Source organism: Spea bombifrons, chromosome 11, assembly GCF_027358695.1.
Source record: "Spea bombifrons isolate aSpeBom1 chromosome 11, aSpeBom1.2.pri, whole genome shotgun sequence".
NCBI lineage: Eukaryota > Metazoa > Chordata > Amphibia > Anura > Pelobatidae > Spea > Spea bombifrons.
In genome coordinates this window covers 18173726-18194421 of record NC_071097.1, presented here as the reverse complement: position 1 = coordinate 18194421, position 20696 = coordinate 18173726, and the positions used below count along the sequence as shown (strand labels likewise).

Sequence of the window (20696 nt, the reverse complement as noted above, 5' to 3'; positions counted from 1 at the left end):
GGTTAACATTAGCAGAGGGGAAAACAATCACAATATGAGGCAAAATGTGTATCAAAACCAACCTCCTAGCCATGCTGTTTGTAAGAAACAATTTAGATCCGCGCCGAGTTTGGCTACTGCAAACGGAGAGGAGCCAGGTTTGCTAAACAGTTTACAGCTACTAAATTTGTGAACCCATGCCTGTAGACCACCTGGCACTGACATACAAACTTCCGATTATATTTGTTTTACTATACAGTAATGTACTGTAAATATGTATATAAAATGTAAATATAATCTGTATATTGATTTTTTTTTATTAATAAAGTTGGATTGCGAAAGAAACAAACATGTACCAAAAGTCTATGGTTTGAATAAAAAATGTTACAAGTGCCAGGGTGAAGATTTTTTTTTTTTTAAAGGGAATTCCAAGTAACAATGCCTAAATTATCAAGCAGCAACACTACAACTTTGTATATATACACATGATTCAACTTGGGGGAGCCCCCCAGCTATTGCTGTGGGATCATGGAGTCAAAGGTTTTAGCCACCTTTGCAAAAATCGCAATGCGTTAAATAAAAGGGTCAACGTAAAAGATAAAACCTATTTAATTTTTTTAATTTTAGGAACCAGTGAAACAGGTTTAATCTCTCCATATTATTCCTTTTTCATATAAAAATATGCTGGGGGGAGGGGGCAGGAGATAAACATATTCATCGTCACTGTAGTAGTAAGCTTCCTTTTTTCAAAACTAAAATGTAGTCAAAGACTATAGGAAAAAGGCTGGGGATAACAAAAATGGTTTAATTTAAAGAAACATGTTATGTAAATGTATTACAGTTTCAGCGTGGGTCATTGCATTTATTTCTACTGGCTTTTTAAACTATATAATCATGAACACTGCATCAATTTGTTAGAGAAACCAAGTAGTAGTACAGGTAATATTTGCTTGAGAAAAACGCCTTAAATCCAATTAATTGCTCACAAATCTCTAACCTTCTGGCTGCTAGTTTATTGCTTGGTAAAACACTGCAGCATTTCAAGATATCCTGATAAAAGTCCCAAACCGGGATTTTTTTGTATTTCTGGTCATATTAAGTTAACGTTACATAGTTTTTGTATTTTTAGTCCTAGCGTGCTCCTACTGTTAAGTTATGCTGCAGCGGGCAAGGTTTTCTGTCCAAATAGAAAATATATATATATATATAAAATATATATATATATTTATATATACACTACCAAACTTCGGCATCACTTATATATTCTTGTTTTTGAAAGAAAAGAAAAAAAAAACCAACATCAAATGGATCAGAAATACAAAGTAGACATTGTTTACGTTGTAAATTACTACTGTAGCTGGAAGCAGCTGATTTTCAATCTTCATAGGTGGACAGAGCCCCTTTACCAGCAGCCATCACTCCTGTGTTCCAAAAACACATTTGCTAATCCAAATTAAAGTTTAAAAGGCCAATTGATCAAAAGTTTTTTGCAATTATGTTAGCACAGCTAGAAATGTCCTTGTTTTCCCTAAAAACAACTAAGTGACTCAATGGTAGTATATATATTTAATCTAAATATTTTTTGGAAACATTCAAATTATTCTAAACAATTATGCAATGCAATATTTCTACTCATCATAGTGCTATGCAACACAGGCAATCATTATAGATCAATTTACACATTCATAAAATTTTGTACATCTCTCCCTATTTCCCTATAAATAATAGGTATTTAAACAGGTAAACCTACACACCATCTCGCCAACCACACAATCACGCTGATCCCCTGATTTACACTATTTAACAACTTTCTGTTAGTAAGTCAAAGACTGGCTCCATTTTCCTTTGACTTTTGATCTTCTGATGTTGCTGGGTTCTGCATGGGGAAAAAAGGGAAATCAGAAAAAGTTATTTGGTGTCTCAAAAAAACTCAAAACAAAAAACTCAAAAAAAAAAAAAAAGCTTTCAAAAATTTAACAAGGGACAGCGGTAGGGAGGCATTAACCGGCAAGGGTTGCTGTGAACAATGAAATCAATTATATCTAATGGTTTCTAATTGCAGTTCAGAAGTGGGGTCACCGGTTTCATTTAACATTCTCACACTAAATAATGGGATATAGAAGAATACGGTTTCAAAAGAAAAGCCCTACTTGCCCTCTACAACAATATAAAATACGTGTGAGTATGCTAAATGAGAAATGCTGAAAATGCCGTCGTGCACATCCAAGTGTAATAATAGCCTTCGCCATTAAGGGGTTAAACGTAAACTCTCCTGTAAGCTCCAAGTTCGGTGAATATAGAACAAAGGACCTTGTAACAACATCTAGAATTTGCACGCACCCTGTTTAGAACCCCTTGAATCTCTTCCATGGCTGCGGAGAGGTTTTTGATGGTTTTATTGAGCTGGTGTTCATAAAGAGAATTTGTCTCTTCGGTTGCTTTCAAACTGCCACGCACGTGGCTGAGATTATTTTTGAATTCTTTCAATTCTCCAGACAAGTTTTTATTTGATGCTTCTAGTTGGGAAATGTTCTTTTCATCTTCCTCTGTGATCCAAAGAAATGCATGGGCATTATTTTAATAGTTGTATCGGAGAAAAAATAAAATAAAATACATACAATCTATTGAAAACACAACTAAGCAACATGAATTGGTGTTTACACAAGTTTTTAGCTGCACCTAACACATGCTGTGCTTTGTAGATAAATGTTCTCTGGCCCAGCAGGTAACTATAAACAGAAAATGTAATGGTTTAAAAGATCTTCAAGGGACCATTTCTCTTATAGTCAGGTATTTATAGATGTATGTATTGTGTGTAGAAACATAAAATAAACACAACAGTAGGCATCAGTATTTTGGACCTCATGGCTTAATGTTAATGTTCAGAAGCTCTTTAGATGGCACTGGAAAAAGTTTGTTCTGTTGTGTAGTACCTGTTTTAGCTGCAAGGGCCTGAAGTTGTTGTTCTAACTCTGATCTAGCTTTCTCACTCTTCTCAAGTTTCTGAAGGAGACTTCCAACATCAACCATTGCACCATTATACAGAACAAGACCACCATTGTCTTCTGTGGTTGAAACTCCAGATCCTGAAGCTTTAGACAGCAGAAGCAAGCGGTTACCTGAAAGAAAGTTTTCCACCATTAAAAAAAAATAAGTGTCTTACTGTTGGTTGTTAACAATCCGCAGAAAATTGTCGTAAAAAGATAAAATCAGCGCTCAGGCTTTTAGAGGGTTTTATTACCTAGAATATCTTCACGAAAGGGTTCTGGTTCTTCATGGCTTCTGTCCTCAGTACCAGCGTCCGTGAGTTTGCGGTAAAAGCATGATTCTTTGAGCAATACTTTATTAAACAGTTTCTTCACCTTCAAAATAGAACATACTTTATAAAAACGCAGACAGCACCCCCAAAACCTTCACAGTAACGTTATGAGAAACAACAGTATCCACTGTGCATAACTCCGGCCAAACATACCTGAGCACGTGAGAGATGCAGACCAAGTGTGTACATTATTTCTTCTAAATCTTTCTCTAGGAGGTAGCCACAGTGACTTTGGTCAAAGTATACAAAAGCCATTAGAAGATCTCGGTTTACCGTTACCATCTGTTTCTTCTCTTTCTCCTAATAAGATCAATGAAACAATTATTATATTATCAAAGCAAGAGTCTTAAGTACAGTAATACATGCTCCTAACAACTAAAATGACTAGGTATCCCCCCTTGGGGTCTAAGAATATAGAAAAAATTAAACTTAGCGCTGTATCTTCCCAAAAATCTTGACATGGAAAGATTTAAAATACTAGCATTTCAAATTCCTAAGGGGTGTCTACATTTAAAAAAATGCATGCTAAACTGGAGTGGCCGGGTTCAAAGATGTCCCAAATAGGGCATAGGCACAGACTGACCAAAATTTAAAAAAGTACACTTCCCAAATGTGGCCTTTTAGCCCCAAACAACCAGACAAGACCATGCATGGGTGATATCACTGTACTCAGGAGATGTTGCTGAACACATATTGGGGGGTTGTTTGACAGTGACATGTAGCAGGAGCTGTAAATTCACACCTGAAGTACAATTTGTGTGCTAAAAGACACAAAATAAATTACTACCAGAAAGTTTGACAAAGGGTGGTAGTAGAATTAGTTTGATGGGGGTAAATTGCATTAACCGGCTTTAAAGATGCCCCAAATAGCACATGGGGCAAAATGACCAGATTAGGAAAAATTGGTTTTGAAATAGGAAAACGCTACTTGTACTTATTGCCCTATAACTTGCAAAGAAACAAACATAACATTGGGTATTTCTAAACTCAGGACAAATAGAATCTATTTAGCAGTTTTTTTCATTAGATTTTGTAGACGAGTAAAGGATTTTCAAATAAAAGTGAGCTCTTTTCTCCCAATTTTTCATCATATTTTTTTTTTGGAAATAAGATAAGATAAAAAATGGTATCTGAAAAAGCCTTTCTTGTCGAGAAAAAAAAAAAAAAAATATATAACAGCTAAACACGAGCACTGCAAAAGGGGTTAATATAAATAAGTGTGATACATGAAAGTTTGCAAGACAATTTACTGATTTCAGAAGTTAGAGACAGGAAACATACCTTATCTTTTGGTAACCATTCTTTGCTGTACCTCCTGCTGTCTTTCTTGTCTTCACGCTTATCCTTGCAGCTTGAATCATCATCATCATCTTCTTAAAAATACAAAAAAATTGCAGATCTGTCAGCCATCTTATGTCATCTGTCATCCAAACTAAATATATGAAAATTGCTACTGCACAGCCCTCAGATCTCTAATACCCTAATTTCTTCGGTCAGATTACATGTATTCTGACAAAAAGCCGTGTGGACACCTCTCCTAATGACTGAGTTTAGGCGTTTTAGTCATACCCATTACTAACAGGTGTATCAAATCAAGCATATAGGCGCCCATCTCCATAGACAAGCATTTGCAGCAGAACGGGTCTTACTGAAGAGCTCAGCGACTTTAAAATTGGCAGTGTCGTAATCAGTTCATGAAATTTCTGCCCCAGTCCGATGTTCCTGCTATTATTGTGACGTGGAAGAGTCTAGGAGTAACAGTTTAGCCACAAAGAAGTAAAAATTACGCACTCACAGAGTTCCAAGCCTGGAAGCAACATCCGCTCAAGCATTGTGAGCGAGGAGCTTCATAAAATTGTTTTCCATGTCTGAGCAGCCGCACACAAGCCAAAAGATCATTATATGCAATGTAGGGCTGCAACTAACGATTATCTTCATAATAGATTAGTTGGCTGATTATTTTTTAGATTTATCTTATAAAAAAAATAAATGTACATTTTTTGTTTATTTAAAATAAACTAGATGTTAAAAACAAACAGCAGAATAAAAAAAAAAACTGAGAAAAAATGCATTTTTTGTTTTTATTTCACAACCTGCACCCCCAGTTATGCACATCTGAGCCCCGGCTTGCCCACACTGCCTCCCAGATATGCCTTATATCCCCCAGATATGCCACTCCGCCCTCCCAGATATGCCTTATATCCCCTAAATGCCTTATACCCCCTGATATGCCACTGTGCCCTCCCCAGATATGCCACTGTGTCCCCCCCAGATATGCTACTCTGCCCTCTGATGCCTTATATCCCCTATAAGCCTTATACCCCCCTGATATGCCACTGTGCCTCTGATATGCCTTATACCACCTGATATGCCACTCTGCCCCTGCCAGATATGCCTTATATGTGGCAGTGTGGCATATCTGGGTTATAAGGCATTGCAGAGGGCACTATGGCTTATAGGGGGATAAGCCATAGTGCCCTCTGCTATGCCTTATAACCCAGACACGCCACACTGCCCCCCAAATATGCCTTATACCCCCTATATGCCAGGGTGCCCCCCTGATATGCCATATACTACCCCCTAATAGCCACTCTGTCCCCAGATATGCCTTATACCCCAGGCATGCAAACAAAAAGCACTTAAGTTCTATTAAACGCCGATTTTAAAAGTATCGAATGCTGCAGATTCATGTGGCAACTAATATTTTGTACGATTACAGCAGACAAATGATAATGATTTGTTTTCCAGTGAAATAGAAACACAAAAGCAATCAATATTAATAAAATATTATACCGACCATCATAGTCACCATCATCTTCTTCTGCTCCAATGGGTTCATAATCTTCTTGGTTGTCGTCTTCCATTTCATCATCATCTCTGTACTCCTCTTTTCTTCGGTCATCTCTCTACAATGGGGAAGGCTGTCGTTTTACCGTCAGTAAATAATAACTCTTGACCAACCTAAACATGCCGCCCTAATCCAACATATCTGATACGTCCAATGATAATATAAACAATTTATTTTAAGCCCTAATCAGATGAATAAAATGAGCTGCAAAAATGATCAGGAACATCAGTTTTGAGACATGCTTTGTGTGCTAATAATAAAAGTTAATAAAATCATTTCTACTGTACAACAGACTATAGTTAAGGGCACCTTTCGTTCCTCTCTCTCATCCACTTTTGACTTGTCGTCTGTAGATTTTCTCCGTTTGGGTTTTGGGTCATCCTCATCCTCTTTCTCATCTTTCTTCTCCTTCTTCTCTTCCTTCTTTATTTTCTTTTCTTTTTTCTCCTCTTTCTCTGGGAGGGCCAAGAGCTCCTTATAAATCCGCACTCCAAAATCTCTCTGCAGCATTTCATTGAAGAGTTCAGCAAATAGCGAGACCTAAAATAAACCCCAGTTTTAAGAAATTCTGTGCATAATAGGTGCAGTTCAGGTCAGTGCTAATGAAGAACAGGTAACCGCGTACCTCAAATGAGTGTTCCTTATTGTCCTCTATGCGGTAATCTAATAATACACTAAGCGACATGATGCTGCAGTCAAACTTTCCATTCTTGGCTGACCAGTTTGGGTGAACAATAATTGCTGGTTCGTCTGGTAAAATATATCTTTTTTCACGTCTTTGACGCTCTATATCCTCTTGGCGCTTTCTCTCCTCTTCCTATTTGGGGAAACACATAATAAAGTGCACATTGTATTCACTAGATTTGCCAAGGAGACCCGAACTTTACTATTTGCTATAAAAAGCCACCCCTAAAAGGTCCACTTATTTTCAGAAGGGCTTAGCTGCTCTGGTTATAACGCAAAATTAGATCAGGGAGACAGTGAGTACACACACACACAAAACACAACAATAACCATACATTATGCAGGGCTATCTTGGCTCCTCACGCAGGAGAGGCTCACACCAATTAGTCCTTCATAATGCTTAGGGTGGTAGGAGATTTTAAATGTTCAACTCTATGCAAAGTCATGGTTTACTGAATATTTCCACTGCAGAGGAAAGCTTTTCTGGTCTTACTATTAGCAGGACCAAGCCACTAGCATAGCACATGGAAACCACTTTAAAAATCAACATTCTTGGTAAATGATAATCCAGAAACCAAAACATATATATGAAGCCTGTCAAATGTGTATGATTCACTCAGACATGCACAAATATATGTCCTTTAATATATATAGCGGTTCAGATTAGACCAGTTGACAGGTCTATAAGCCAATTTAGGAGTCTTGTCTGTGGCATCAAAAGCTGGCAGATAAATCACAAGTCTTTTTGTATGAACGCGTTAAACGGTTATAAAACAAAATCAGCAGGAATAAAATAAAACCTCTTTGTCATCTTCAGACTTCCTTTCTTCCTCCTCTTCCTCTTCTTTTTCACACTTCTCAAGCTCCTTCTGTTCTTCTTTTTGTTCCTCTACCCGAAGCTGCTTAGTGAGACGCGCTATAAGCTGTGATTTAAGACCTTTGGAGCTGAGAGATCGGCTCTCCAGCTCCTTGCGAAGATCATTTACCTGTAAAAGAAACACAACGTGTCGACTAAATCGCAATTCAATCAAAGACTAACGTAGTAGCTGTAAAAAAATAAAACTATAGTGCATCAATATACTAATCACAGGTTCAAAAGAATATAGATTGTTTTGATCCTAAAACTTAGTTTAACAAGCACTGGGTCTTTCAAATACATCAAATGGCAGCCAAAAAAACCTTCCGGAATCGCAGGTAGCAATGCGGTGTAGAAAGGGGCAAATATATCAAATATATATGGGGGGCTATCCAGAATACCGTACAGTAAAGGCCATATGATGGCTGGAGTATGAAGTATTTCCACCCATTGAAGTTAAGTATTTATACTGGCCATATACTAAATCATTGTATATCGAGTGTACCTTCATTATCTTCGGGTCAAGCTTTGACCAATGAGTAGGATTACAAATTTCTTTCGCTTCTCCGTCCTCTTTGTCGTCTTCTTCCTAATGCAAACATATTATGAAATGTTTAATACCAGATCTTGAAAAGGTTATATTCTGTCACAGGTCCGTGCAAGTGGCAAGGTCACAGTTTGTTTTTCATTGTCTTCTCCTAAAGTTTTTGTTGAGGCACACAGACACAATTCTATCATTTTTACTGACCATTAAGTCAGTCAGAGCCAGATCTGTGAAACAAAGGATGATGAATAAAATGAAGGAAACCATGATGTACAGACAATCAGGGCTGTATTTTCCAAAGGGCAAAAGGGGGCTGCTGACCAAGGGTCCCTCTACCCACTGCGGCCCACAGCTGCTCTTTTTGCCCATTGACTGTCTGTCACAGCTACACTTTAGACTAGAGAAGGAAAAATAGCATCTACAGAGACAAGAAAAATATTGGAAACTGCCAAGGATATATCCAAGGTTCCAAAAACTGTCAGCTTTAGATATACAAAATAAGGAAAATCTGCAATAAAGAGCTTATGCTCTGTCAAATGGCCCTTCAGCACAGGTTTGCCAAGGAGACCGCTGGCATTAGATGGCCCTATGGATGCTGCATGGCTACAATGACTTACAGTTAACAGATGTAGCCATCAGTAATCTGGGGCTTAGCTATGAAAACAGGAATTTTCATACAATAGTGTATGAAGAATAGGGGCTAGCTTAAGTTTATAAGAAATCATCCAGTAACTAAGTCTAGCACAAATGCACAAAAACCAAATGGGAAAAAAAAACAAAATCAATTTGAATTTTTAACATCATTTTCATTCTTTTCCCCACGTTAGGAAGGAGTTTTAAACATGGGATTGACTACACTGCAGACGAAGCAAGGCGTGTTCTTTTGAGGTGTGTGTTTAGTGTGTGCTGTGCTTTGTGCCTGTGTTCCTGTGCCTGCGAGAAGCGGAAATAGAAAAAGGGGATTAGCGTTCAGTGCCTGTTCTCCATCAGTTTCCTTGCGTTCACCCTGAAGCTTGTCGGCCAGCTGCTGCTTGTATCCACGGCACAGGTTTTCCCACTCTGAGCGTGTGGGAAGGCAATGCCAAACATCCGGGAAAAATAAAACCACTGTCTCCACATGAGCAGGAACCGTACGCCCCTTGTGGGTCTCCTCAGGGCGATGGTAGCGAATCTCTGCAAAACGGTACCTGTCGCAAGGGAAGAAGCACGTTGGAAAACCAAAATCTGTAATGCACTTAATATAGAGCCTAGTTCACTTGTAGCATATCAAGAACTGCTAGCTGAGGGCTGTCTACAAAAAAAACAAAAAAGCAATAATAAAAGCAATTACATATGCCATATGTTTTCTTCAGGCAAGTCAACGCATTGTTTAAAAAGCAATAGAAAATATTTAATATAAACGTCAATAAGCAGAGAAATATACAGTTACAATTTGAGATAGCTTAGCACACGCTAGATATTAGTCATTAAAGAGTGTGGTCCCTTTAAACAACAAAGCTTGAAATACCATTAGAAAACACGGCCAAACATTTTGTTTTTAAGAGATCATAAGATGATTCTTCTTTGACGATCTGCAGCTGGGCATGAAAAAAAAAATAAAACTTTATAATACACAGTAAGAGTTCATTGAGAATAATCAATACATACAGAGGAGAGTTCCACTCCATTTTCAAAATGAAAATGTTCTACATTTGGCACCTGAGGAGTTTCAGTTTTAATGTGGCCCGGTGAACAGGGGCAATTTCATAGATCCATAGGGAGATTCACAGAGCTCCAGAATGGATGACGAGGAAAGAGAAGCAGTCCCCGCTATTGGGATTGTACTTACCACTGGGTACACAAGCTCAAGTCAATGCCAGTCAGAGCCTTACAACAGCGGACAGCTGTCTTGATCAGCACCGATGGGTCTTTAACTGGGTCAGGTCCATCTAGGGAAGGAGACCAATGTCCTCCAATCGCCATGGCTTCATCTTTACCTTTCATTCCCACTAAAAACTGTAACAAAACACAAAGTTTATGAACGATATTTGCAACCATAGAAAGTCTTGTACAGATCATTACACTGCCTGCATCCGGCTACGACCCAATACTGAGCATGGCAGGCATAGTTCCCTCTTATACCCTCATCATATTATCTTGCTCTGCCCTCATTAAACCAAGCCATTGATTCCACATTCTGCTGAAATTATTGAAAAACAACATTAAGCCAGGTTGTCATGATCTATAAGTTTACATCACATTAGTTGCCCACAGAGGCAATCACACAAAGGATACCTCTAGGTTTCAAATACCATCTAAACACAAAACTAAAATATTTCAGGCAACCAACGGTGAAATGCTTGAGACAAAACCTGTGGCCAGAAATTTATAGTTTAACAGATCCGCCAACTTTGCATTTTGACGAAAAGTCTGAAAACGCCCACCCCAGAGCAAAAATTCTAAATAAATTAAGTTTTATATTTAAATACTTATTCAGATTGTTACCTTAACAAGTCTTGCTGGATGCTGGAATCCTTCCCTAACCTCTACGGGGTCCTCTGCAAGGGCACATGACTTATGATACAGATCCTCCAAAGAAGGGCTTGCCAGCAGCATAACCTAATGCAAAAAATGTTTCACAACGACATTAACAATCTGAAAGTGCTTACTTTACACAGCATCTTATTAACTTATCAAATGTATGAAATGATACACAATAACCATATTATTTCATGTTTTAATGACTACATATCTAGCTTTTGTTAAAGGGAAACCCCTTTGAATGAATGAATGAATTGTGGTCCACACGACTTTAGGTACATTTCCTGATTTCTCTATGAACCAACCTTTGCGCTGTATGTGTGATCTACATCCGGAGGATCCAGAAGGGCAGTGTTTTTCTCAAGTGGGTCAACTTCCTTGTGCATTACATAAAAATTGCTGTAATTCCCAAGATGAAACGGGCGTGCAATGGGAAAGGCTTCTATCCATGTGAACTGCGCATCAAAGAAATCGCTGGGAATGTAGAGATTCTGATACCGCCGTCTCAGTTCCATAGTGTCACATCCTGGACTGCATATGTAAAACAAAATAAGGTACAACTAATGAACAAGGACACATCCCACTGTAGTCTTTCCCCTAATGGTAATGGTAACAAAAAGCACCATAAAATTGGGGGGGAAAAATACATTGTGTTTAGCCCTTAAATTTCAGTGATTTGGAGCTGCAGCAGAGAAAAAGGGAAAAAATCATAACGTACCAATCTAGAGAGAACTTGGAAAACTGAACAGTATAGCGAGGAGTAACTCGTCTAGGTCTTCGCGGGGATCTCTCTCTCTCACGACGTGGTGATCTTTCTCTTGACCTTTTTCTGGGAGGCGATCTATCACGTGATCTGCGCCTCTCTCGGTCTCTCTCTCGGCTAAAACCAAACGAGTGACCATGAGTTTTAAACAATAAATCAAAAAATGGTAAAATGAACTTCATGTACAGCAGCCTGCATGTCCATTAAACGATTAATGCGAAATCTAATTAAAATGGATTACTTTTCTTGTGTTATACCAAAAGCAAGTTGATAGTCCACATATGGGTCTATTCACTGAAGGGAGAGCAGACAGGAGTGTTTTGTTCCAGCTGCTTTACTTCACTATACATTATGAAGATGCAACTGGGGTGAGTTTCGGCTGGTGCTGTATAGAGCGAGATTTCACTCATTGTATTATGCATTATACAGGGCCAGCTCAGTCCTTCTTGCTGGTGACTCTTGACTCTCTTGATTTACACAGGCGTCAGGATAAAAAAAATACCTGTGCTATTGGAATCGTATAACTAGATTCCTACCAACTAGACCAGCAGTAGAAACTCTGTGATGGGTCACAGAAGCATATGTGGCAATTTAAAATGCAGTGGACCTTTCCAGATAAGCGATTTCCCCATAATATCTGTACAAATAAACACACTTAACAGCTATAACAAAAGTCTACTAGATGCTAAGCATCCAAGCATATGCTGCTTCAACAGTTTAAACTGCTGGGAAAAAAACATAATTATCAGAAATTTTTAAATTCTAAAAACTAAATTTTATTGAATAAATGAGGCCATGAATAAAACAATGCAAATTGACACAAACATACTTCCGATCATCTTTCCTACTGGATACTGAATCCCCTCTATCGTTTCTCCCAGAGAATCTGGAGGGTGGTTCCAATCGTCGAACGGGCTGAGGCTGAGACACAATACGAACAGGAGTTTGCAATAACCCACCTGAAGATGAAGAAAAAAAAATGGTGTGTTGGTGGAAGCCGCACCAAAATTGATATGACATCATCAGGAAAATAATTTTCTTCTTGATCTCGGCAAGGTCTATATCTTGCATATTTGATGATCAGCTGTTTAGACCCTTTGAACATTCTAGCTGTTTATCAGAATGCACCTAAATGATTTAAGCCATGATTTCTTTTCAAAATACCTGCTCTTTAGAATAAAATTGATACGGGCTATCAAGATAGATAAAAGGTACACGCCAGCTACTATATGCATTTATGATAGCAGAGACATCTCTGTAAATGTTTGTGATGTCCCCTTGCAAATCCATGGGGGGTGTCTGTATTTCCCCTTTTTTTTCCGCCCCCAGCTGCCCCGCGCAGAAGATTTGTTCAGCGAACCCAAGAATCATTGGACAGAGGAGGTCCAATACATATGCATTCTTCGTTACCAGATATATTAAACAGTCCATTTAAGTGCGTGAACTACATTTAACTTTTTAAATGAGGCACACAAATCAGGACATTCTGTTCTTTAAGGCTGGAGAAATAATAAAACTTCATCCCAAGAAGAAATCATTGGCTGGATACAAGCACCTGCTTGGAAAAGGATGATGTGCTACACAAACTGGATATGAAAAATATAAAAAGAAAAAAAGAAGTATAAGAACGCCGCTTACCTTTTTGCTGTGGTTGTTGTAATAAAGGAGAAGGCTGTGTCTGAAGCAGAGGAGTGAGAGAGGCAGCCGAGATCTGTGCCTGCAGAAGAGTCTGTGCTTGTGGAGCTTGCTGAGACTGCACCCCAAAAGCAGCTTGCTGTGTGACAGGCTGCAGGACAGCTGGAGGGTTCTTCAGAAGTGGCTGCGCTGGGGGTGGATTCTACAAGAGAACAAAAATCCTGTGTGAATACACGAGTGTGACCCCCCCCCACCACCAAAACAAAAAAGAAAAAACATGGAAAATTGGCCGAACTGTGAACAAGGTGCTTAGCTACCTGGTTAGGAAGAGTCTGTATCCTTTGGGCGTTCCATTTGAATGGCATGTTAGGATTATAAGTGGCTTCAACTAATACTCTGTCTCCAACCTGTGGGGACTTCCCTTTAACAGCCCTGTGATTTAAAAATAAAGGGGAAATAACATATCACCACCAAAAAGGATCAAATAAATGACATCATAATAATTGTAGCAACGTAAAGTAAAATTCAAGCAGTAGTTGAAAAGCCCTTTAACTGAAACACGAGACTAACTGCTCATTTCCATGAAAGGCATGATATGTGCCCATAACATACCCATAACTACACCTAATCACAAAACCGTTATAATGACCAAATTCGAAATAAAAAAAGTAAGTCTGAACTATTGGTAATATATATTTTTATAAAATACACACGTGAGCTGAAAGAAGACATCTTCATCCACGAATCCAAATGTTTCATGGAGTTTGGTCACGACCCCGGTGAAGACACGCTGCTTCTGGGTTTGGGTTTGTTGCTGACTGGATCGAGGGGTTGGGTACGAGACGGTAATTTGCGCTGCCTGCTGGGGTGTAGACAGAGCGAGACTTGTCGGCAGCGTGACGGTCTGCTGTAAAACAACGAGAATTTGTGAGCTTCAAACAGCTTACATATTTTAATTGAAAGGTGTCTGATTGTCTAGACGGCAGACACACTAGGGATTCGTCACTAAAGCAGAAGGCTGCGGTTTTGATTCACCTGCTTTACTATGCATCATGAAGGGCCGAACCTGGAAAGCTTCCCTAGTCAAAAAAATGATTAGCTGGCTCTTTATAATGTATGCTTTAAATAGTGAGGTGATCTTCAAGATACACAATTTCATTCGGCATTATAGAGGACCAAGCAAGGACTTCTTGCACAAGAAGCTCAATAGCATTGGTACTTTATAAAGGATAGTGAACAATGCAGGACAAACCGGTGCTGAGAAGGCAAGGAGTGTACTGTAACTGACAAAACATCTGCTAAGTCCCACTTTAGTGAATAAATCCCATAGTGTGTACCAGGTTTATATATGTCTAGTCTAGTTATGATGTCCACACAGCCTGAGGAAACGGATGCCCTAGGGAAACCACTTCGTGTTTCATTTCTTTGTAAGGCATACATTCCTCTTAAAATGACAGTAAGGAAATACGTGTGTATATTTTAACTTGTTAAATCCTTCATGACGTTCCATGCCGTCATGAAAAAGTGTCCCAAAAACCTAACGCGATTGCATGAAACGCAATAAAGAGCAATGCGTTCTCAATGAAAAAACATGGATAGTTTGGTGTGGAGAAAAAAAAATGTTATGGCTCCGTTTGCAAGGGATTGGTGACCAACTGGTTGCATGATAAGTGTCCAGACGCTCCTAGGGAAATACCCTGGGTTTTCATCTCTCTGAAAATATATACTTTTGTGTGGTTATTTTGAAATGGTGGGCTGCTAAACAGTCCCAAATGAGACAAAGGCGTCACAAGGCGTTCCATTGTGTGCCCTGTAACTTCCAAAACCCATAAAAAAAACAAAACATATGCATATGGGTTATTTCTGTAATCCGGATATGCGTCGGAATATATTTTGGGGGGTTTCTCTGCAGCTACACGTAATCTGTGAAAACAATCTTAAGAAACACTGAAACTCAACGGAAATGAATGTTCTAGCTACTTGTTCCAGAGACTGGTGACCTAATGGTTGCATTATGTGTCCAACTGCTCCTTGTGAAATACCCGGTGTTGTCTTCTCTCTGAAAATATTTACTTTTTGTAGGGGTATTTTGAACTAGTGGAATAAAGGGTTTTCATTATTTTAATGTTTATTTATACATCGAAAACGATATCAAATGGAAGATCTGGCCTTTGAGAGAAAAAAAAGTTATAATTTGTGTGAGTGCATTAAAAATGAAAAAAGGAGACTCCTGTATTGCAAATATTATATATTAGAGGCATTTATACATTTTTACCCACTAAACACTCACCTGAGTTAACAAGGTTTGTTGAGGTTGTTGTAACTAAAAACAAAATAAAAAGGTGCATGTCTTATTAATACATCTCAACCATCTTCTCTCTATAAGAAAGTGAAATCTATCTTTACCACTGGGTGAACTATTTCAGCAGGTTAATGTTTTGTAGAGTATGGCTTTATTTAATATCTATGTAATACACAGAACCCCGAAAATAAGGAAAAAATCATGATGCGTACACTTCCACTGTGTTTTCTACACTAATCATTGTAAAGTCTGTCCCCGATGAGCTATTCAGCTCGTTTCCTACAATTTTGCATTTGGGAAATTCTGCAAATCAGGATTTAAACGAATCAGGGAGGGACTTCTTTACACAAAAGAAGGGAGCACACAACCTAAAAAAGCATAAAAAACATTTTAGATTCAGATTCCCGGGTACCAGTCATTACTACCGGGTACCGTCACTACTTCTAAGTACCCCAAATTAGCGGAAGGGCTGAGGAATATTTGGCCTTCTATTGTGACGGAGTTTCCGATACTTATGCCTAAGGGTTTGGGTTTAAATGCAAAGAAGTCCCATTGATTCAGCTCTTTGGTAAGAAATATAGCCAGGAACTCACCAGACTTGGGGTACTTTGACGTCGTGGCCAATTTATGGCAATATAGCGTGTCGGAATCTCCAATATTGATTCCTCAGATGTGTTTTTTTTTTTTTTAAATGGTATTTGCTGGGTATGGATTCTTAACATACCAAATGTTTGTTTTAAAATCAGCAGCCAGATATTGTGCAGATTTGTAGCTAAAAACAATAAGTATCCACACTACGCAAGGTTGTGTTAACAGTGCAATGCTTTCCTACGTCTTTATTTATTATGCACAGTTGTATTGCAGGCAATCATACATCTCAATTAACGAAACACAAACCTGTTGCTGGACGCTGTATATTGTCTGCTGGGGCTGGGTGTATTGCTGGAAAAAAAAATGGCAAAAGTCATTTATATTTAACACCATGGAAACCGTACCATGCAAGCTTAAAAGATTAGACTACTCTCTCATTTAACAAACCTGTTTTTAAAGCGAACCGGATAAACACTACATAATTTTTTGATACATTTTGTGTCGGCTGTAATCGCAGTCCACCAGCAATACAAACATTAAAGATGCTGTTCCACCATGATGAAATTTAATTAAGCTCTCTTGTAGGTAAAGCAAGTAAGCATCAGAAAATGTGTAATTTTCTCTGACTATATTACCAAAGTAAGCATTTTGGTCAGTTTCTATGGCAACAGCCTATCATTGTCTGCTTTTGCCTTGCATGATAATTAAGTATTCCCTGAAAAATGGCATTTTACATGATTAAGAGTTATTTCTGTGTAGGGTTTGTACGTTTAATAGTACAAGTAATTATATGTCTACATCTACTTAACGGTTAGCTCACACTGAAAGAACATCCACTCATAGATAGGCGACGAGTAATGTGCTTTAATGTCGCGTATGATACTGCACTATGGTAGCATATGGATTTGTAAATACAAGAAGGCATAACAATAATAGAACTTGTGTTTTCTAGCTATTACACGTATATAGGATAGTGATTTGGATATGTTCTAGCGTGCCGGAGATTACCTGCTGGAGAGCAGCTGCAGCAGCGGCGGCCGCAGCTTGTTGTTGCAGAGCGGCGGTTTGTGTCAGCTGGTAGTTTCCTGGGGATGGGGTGGCGAGGCCGGCAGCTGCAAGTGCCGACTGTTGAGTGTAGATTGTAGGTGAAGCTCCAAGTAAGGATGGCTGCTGGACTCCTAGGGGTGCTAACAATAAGGCATTTTGACCAGTTCGGCTATAGCACAGCTTTACAAACCATCACAATGTACAAATGATTGACTGCAAGTATTAATGCAATATGAGGGCACTGTAGCTGAAGGTTCCATAGCATCCTTTCCTTCTGCTGAGGCACATCAACTTGACTGTGGCTGTTAACTAAATGCTAGGTTTAAACATGTTCATGATTTTTACAGGTTGAGTATCTCTAAACCAAAATTTTTGTTTCAGATAAAGGAAATTCAGATTAGGAATACTAACGACTGGAGGGGACACAGAAAAGAGGTGTCTGACCTCTCCAGTTGTCAGTAGATCCTTCTCTCGGGCTTCTCCTTGCTGTCTAGTCGATAGTTCAGGCTTCTCCCCGCGATCCTAGAGCACTTCTGCTCCAGAAAAGAAAGCGCTCGGTGGGAAGCATGAACAATGACGACAGACCGGATGCAAACGGAGCAGACACGGGTGAGAAGACAGATACGTTATTCTTAGTACTTCTGGTCCGGGGATACTCAACCTGTATTAACAATATACATCTGTCATTAAGTCAACACTAGATTTGAGAGTGTATATCAAGCGAAAACTACTTTACCTGGTTGTGAAACTGCTGTTGCTGTGAACTGGGTAGCCCAAGGTGGTGGGTTCTTCTGTCCTCCAAACTGAGCCATGATGATCAGTAAGAGCTACTTTTAGACTTCTATAGTTGTAATCTACAGAAAAAAAGGTACAATAATTTTATAAGAGTAATTAGATATTGGACTGGATACTATTTCCTATTAACCACATCTTTATTTGAATGACATGACAGTTTGGAAGATGGGGAAGGTTGATTAATAGCTTGTTAGTCCCTCCCAACATATACTGTGTCATACTCTGTTTATAGGCTACTGGATAACCCTTGATAAGTCACTTTAACTTTCTAGTGTATCTTCTGAGCCTAGAAAAGCAGAGAAAAGCGAGAGTCGTTTACACAAGCTCCTTTCCTTGTATTTTTTTTTTTTTTTAGTTAAACAAGAAGCCTTACTTTTGACTGAAGACTCCAGAGTCCATATAGAATAGATAAGACTGCTTGGATCCAGCACTTGGAAAATCCCACCCAGAAAAGACTTAAATTTAGTAGCGTGACAATTCAATACTATAATACAAGGCTATGTGCTTGATCCTGGAGTGCATAAATACACTACTGATAACTGGACTGAGACCCTGTCCAAGACTGACAGCTGAAGCTGACTGCCATAAAGAATCATTCACATGCAAGGTGAGAATACAACCAAAATACCCCACCTCCTACAAACGCTATTAAAATCAAATACAATTACATATACATATATATATTTCATGAGATGCCACATTTAAAGATTATTCACTACATACTGCGCTGTTAACATGCATCACAAATGAATATAGAAAACAGAACATTATTACAACAGGCTTATTCACTTTGCAATGTGGCTTTATTGTAGCAAAACACCATGTATATAAAAAAGGTATGTTTCAAATGTTATTTTAGAATTTGTTTAAAGGAGCGCTCCAGCCCTATTTTCATGATAAAGACATACCAGGGCTCTCCCAAGTGGGATGCAGAGTTCAGGGTAACCTAACTTTTGCGGTGACAATATCACATGACTGCCGTGAGAGCTCTGTATTGTTTCATCATGACTTCCCAGCAGCCAGAAGTGGTTTTATCTGGGCTAAAACAAGATTTGTGAAATGTGATGTACTTCGTGCATGTTTTACCCACCTTTTCTGTGATTGTTCTCTGTATGTATGCATCTCATTGTACATATTATTTAATAAATAAAATGCATGCGATTTCTGCATCAGAAGCTCACTGGGAAGGGACCTTCATAAAGTATTGTGAAGCCCAGGTGCTGATGACTCTCCTTTTTAGTGAATAGACCCCAGTGCGTGTTTAGGTAAGGAAAGTCACAAAGTAGCACATAACAATTGCAGCCTTAATAAGTGTAGATAGATTTTTATTGTAACAAAATGGAACAAAAATGGCACGCAGCACTGTGTTTTATGCTAAGGAGATTTCCCCCTAAGGTACATCCCCTTTAAGATCTCTTGTCATATTGTCCATGGAGTATTAAATTTAACAGATAGAAAAAAATGCAATTATTTGAAGAAAAAAAACCCCAGCTCATTATCCTTCAGCAGCAGTCAAACCTGTGTAATCTGTACCAAGCCCAAACAGATCATCATCATCATCATACCGGACTCATGCTACGCTAAGCTAAGAGATGAACCGTGTGAGGAAGTCAGACACAATCAGCCATTAAAAGTGCCATTGGGACTTACATATAATGGTGTCACAAGGACACAATAGGCCCCAATGCCTGGAATTGCACCTGCTGTCTTGTGTATATTGTGCATCACTGTGCTTGAGAACATATGGGTGCTTTACAAATGTAAAAAACTTTATTGTTAGCCAGTAAACGACACCATCCATCCCCCTTTGTCATCCAACCATTCCCTGATAGAAACAGGTCCTGCAAGGGAAGTGGACGCATAACCAAGGCAACATTTAGCAGGCTAGGGAGCGGTGGTTGGTGCCTATATAGATACATACACACCAATATATGCATATAGGAGGTGGCTTGGGGGGGACCAAAACAAACCCAGGCCTTGGCAACCTACGTAGTATGAAGTACCTTTTAGTGGGTTAGTTAGATATATTATTTAGGGTGTCTTCGCAGAGTATAATATAGCGGAAGATGTTAGGCGCCGGAAGTAGCGCGGCGGGGGGCATGATAACCAAAGCCCACTTGACTCGTCCGGCCTTAAAATACATATAAACAATCTGCACATGCAGCCTGCCTATTCCCTTACAGGCGTCGCTGTTGTCGCACTGTTATTGTTTGACGTCGCGGTGTCACGTTAAGGTATGCCCTTCATCCTGATTATCTCCTCACACAAGCATCGCCAGTAATACCGCATATCCGCAATCAACGCAAACCCGCACACATTAACTCACCGAGATCCTCTGATATCTGTCACCGGGTCCATTTCATGCCTAGTATGTCTAGGTCAACACAATGCGCATGCGCAGAGTGCCCTGCGCCACCACGCAGCTGCCGTCCAGCCGTGTTTACGTTTCATCCATCATTTTCCCCCATGCTTCGTTGATCAACCTACGCCCGTACGTCTTGCATACGTCATGCGTTAGCGCGAAGGCATCGTTCGACTTGGTTGGTTGTGGGAGTTGTAAACACTAGAGTAAGCACCCGGTGATGCAATCTAGGAATATTTTTTTGGAAAATAAAGTAGAACTGTTTAGCTTTACTCAAAACCACTGTTTATTCTAATTCTACAAGAACAGGCTTAATTTATATAAGTAATTTGAGGTGTTACAAAAAACACATGCATGAAAATCAAAGGCAAGGTTTCATAAACATCAGGTTTTCAATCCAATTCTTCTGGGTCCCTTCTTCCTTCTGGGTCCAGGGCAGCCCCCATCTGGG

The 20696-nt window shown here is 39.1% G+C and overlaps 1 protein-coding gene across 1 annotated transcript; it reads right to left on the bottom strand.

Moving 5' to 3' along the window:
* Positions 1 to 1670: 1670 nt before the first annotated feature.
* On the bottom strand, positions 1671 to 20356 carry CCAR1 (cell division cycle and apoptosis regulator 1). The gene is made up of 25 exons (XM_053451073.1): positions 20210 to 20356; positions 17825 to 17942; positions 17050 to 17228; positions 16348 to 16392; positions 15439 to 15471; positions 13862 to 14055; positions 13466 to 13580; positions 13152 to 13350; positions 12343 to 12472; positions 11469 to 11630; positions 11056 to 11281; positions 10715 to 10828; positions 10059 to 10225; positions 9207 to 9417; positions 8192 to 8275; positions 7631 to 7816; positions 6772 to 6963; positions 6456 to 6686; positions 6096 to 6204; positions 4580 to 4671; positions 3452 to 3598; positions 3221 to 3341; positions 2913 to 3098; positions 2320 to 2525; positions 1671 to 1855 (listed from the first exon to the last, which is right to left on the bottom strand). Exons 2-25 carry the CDS (start codon positions 17898 to 17900, stop codon positions 1802 to 1804), a joined length of 3459 nt encoding a protein of 1152 aa, XP_053307048.1. The 5' UTR covers positions 17901 to 17942; positions 20210 to 20356; the 3' UTR covers positions 1671 to 1801.
* Positions 20357 to 20696: the final 340 nt, after the last annotated feature.

Coding starts and splice junctions, on each gene's coding strand:
- CCAR1 (XM_053451073.1), bottom strand. CDS start 17,900: ATGGCTCAGTTTGGAGGACAGAAGAACCCACCACCTTGGGCTACCCAG. Junction 6,687..6,771: donor ATAAGGAACACTCATTTGAG/GTACGCGGTTAC, acceptor GGTTTATTTTAG/GTCTCGCTATTTGCTGAACT. Junction 3,342..3,451: donor TGCATCTCTCACGTGCTCAG/GTATGTTTGGCC, acceptor TCTATTTTGAAG/GTGAAGAAACTGTTTAATAA.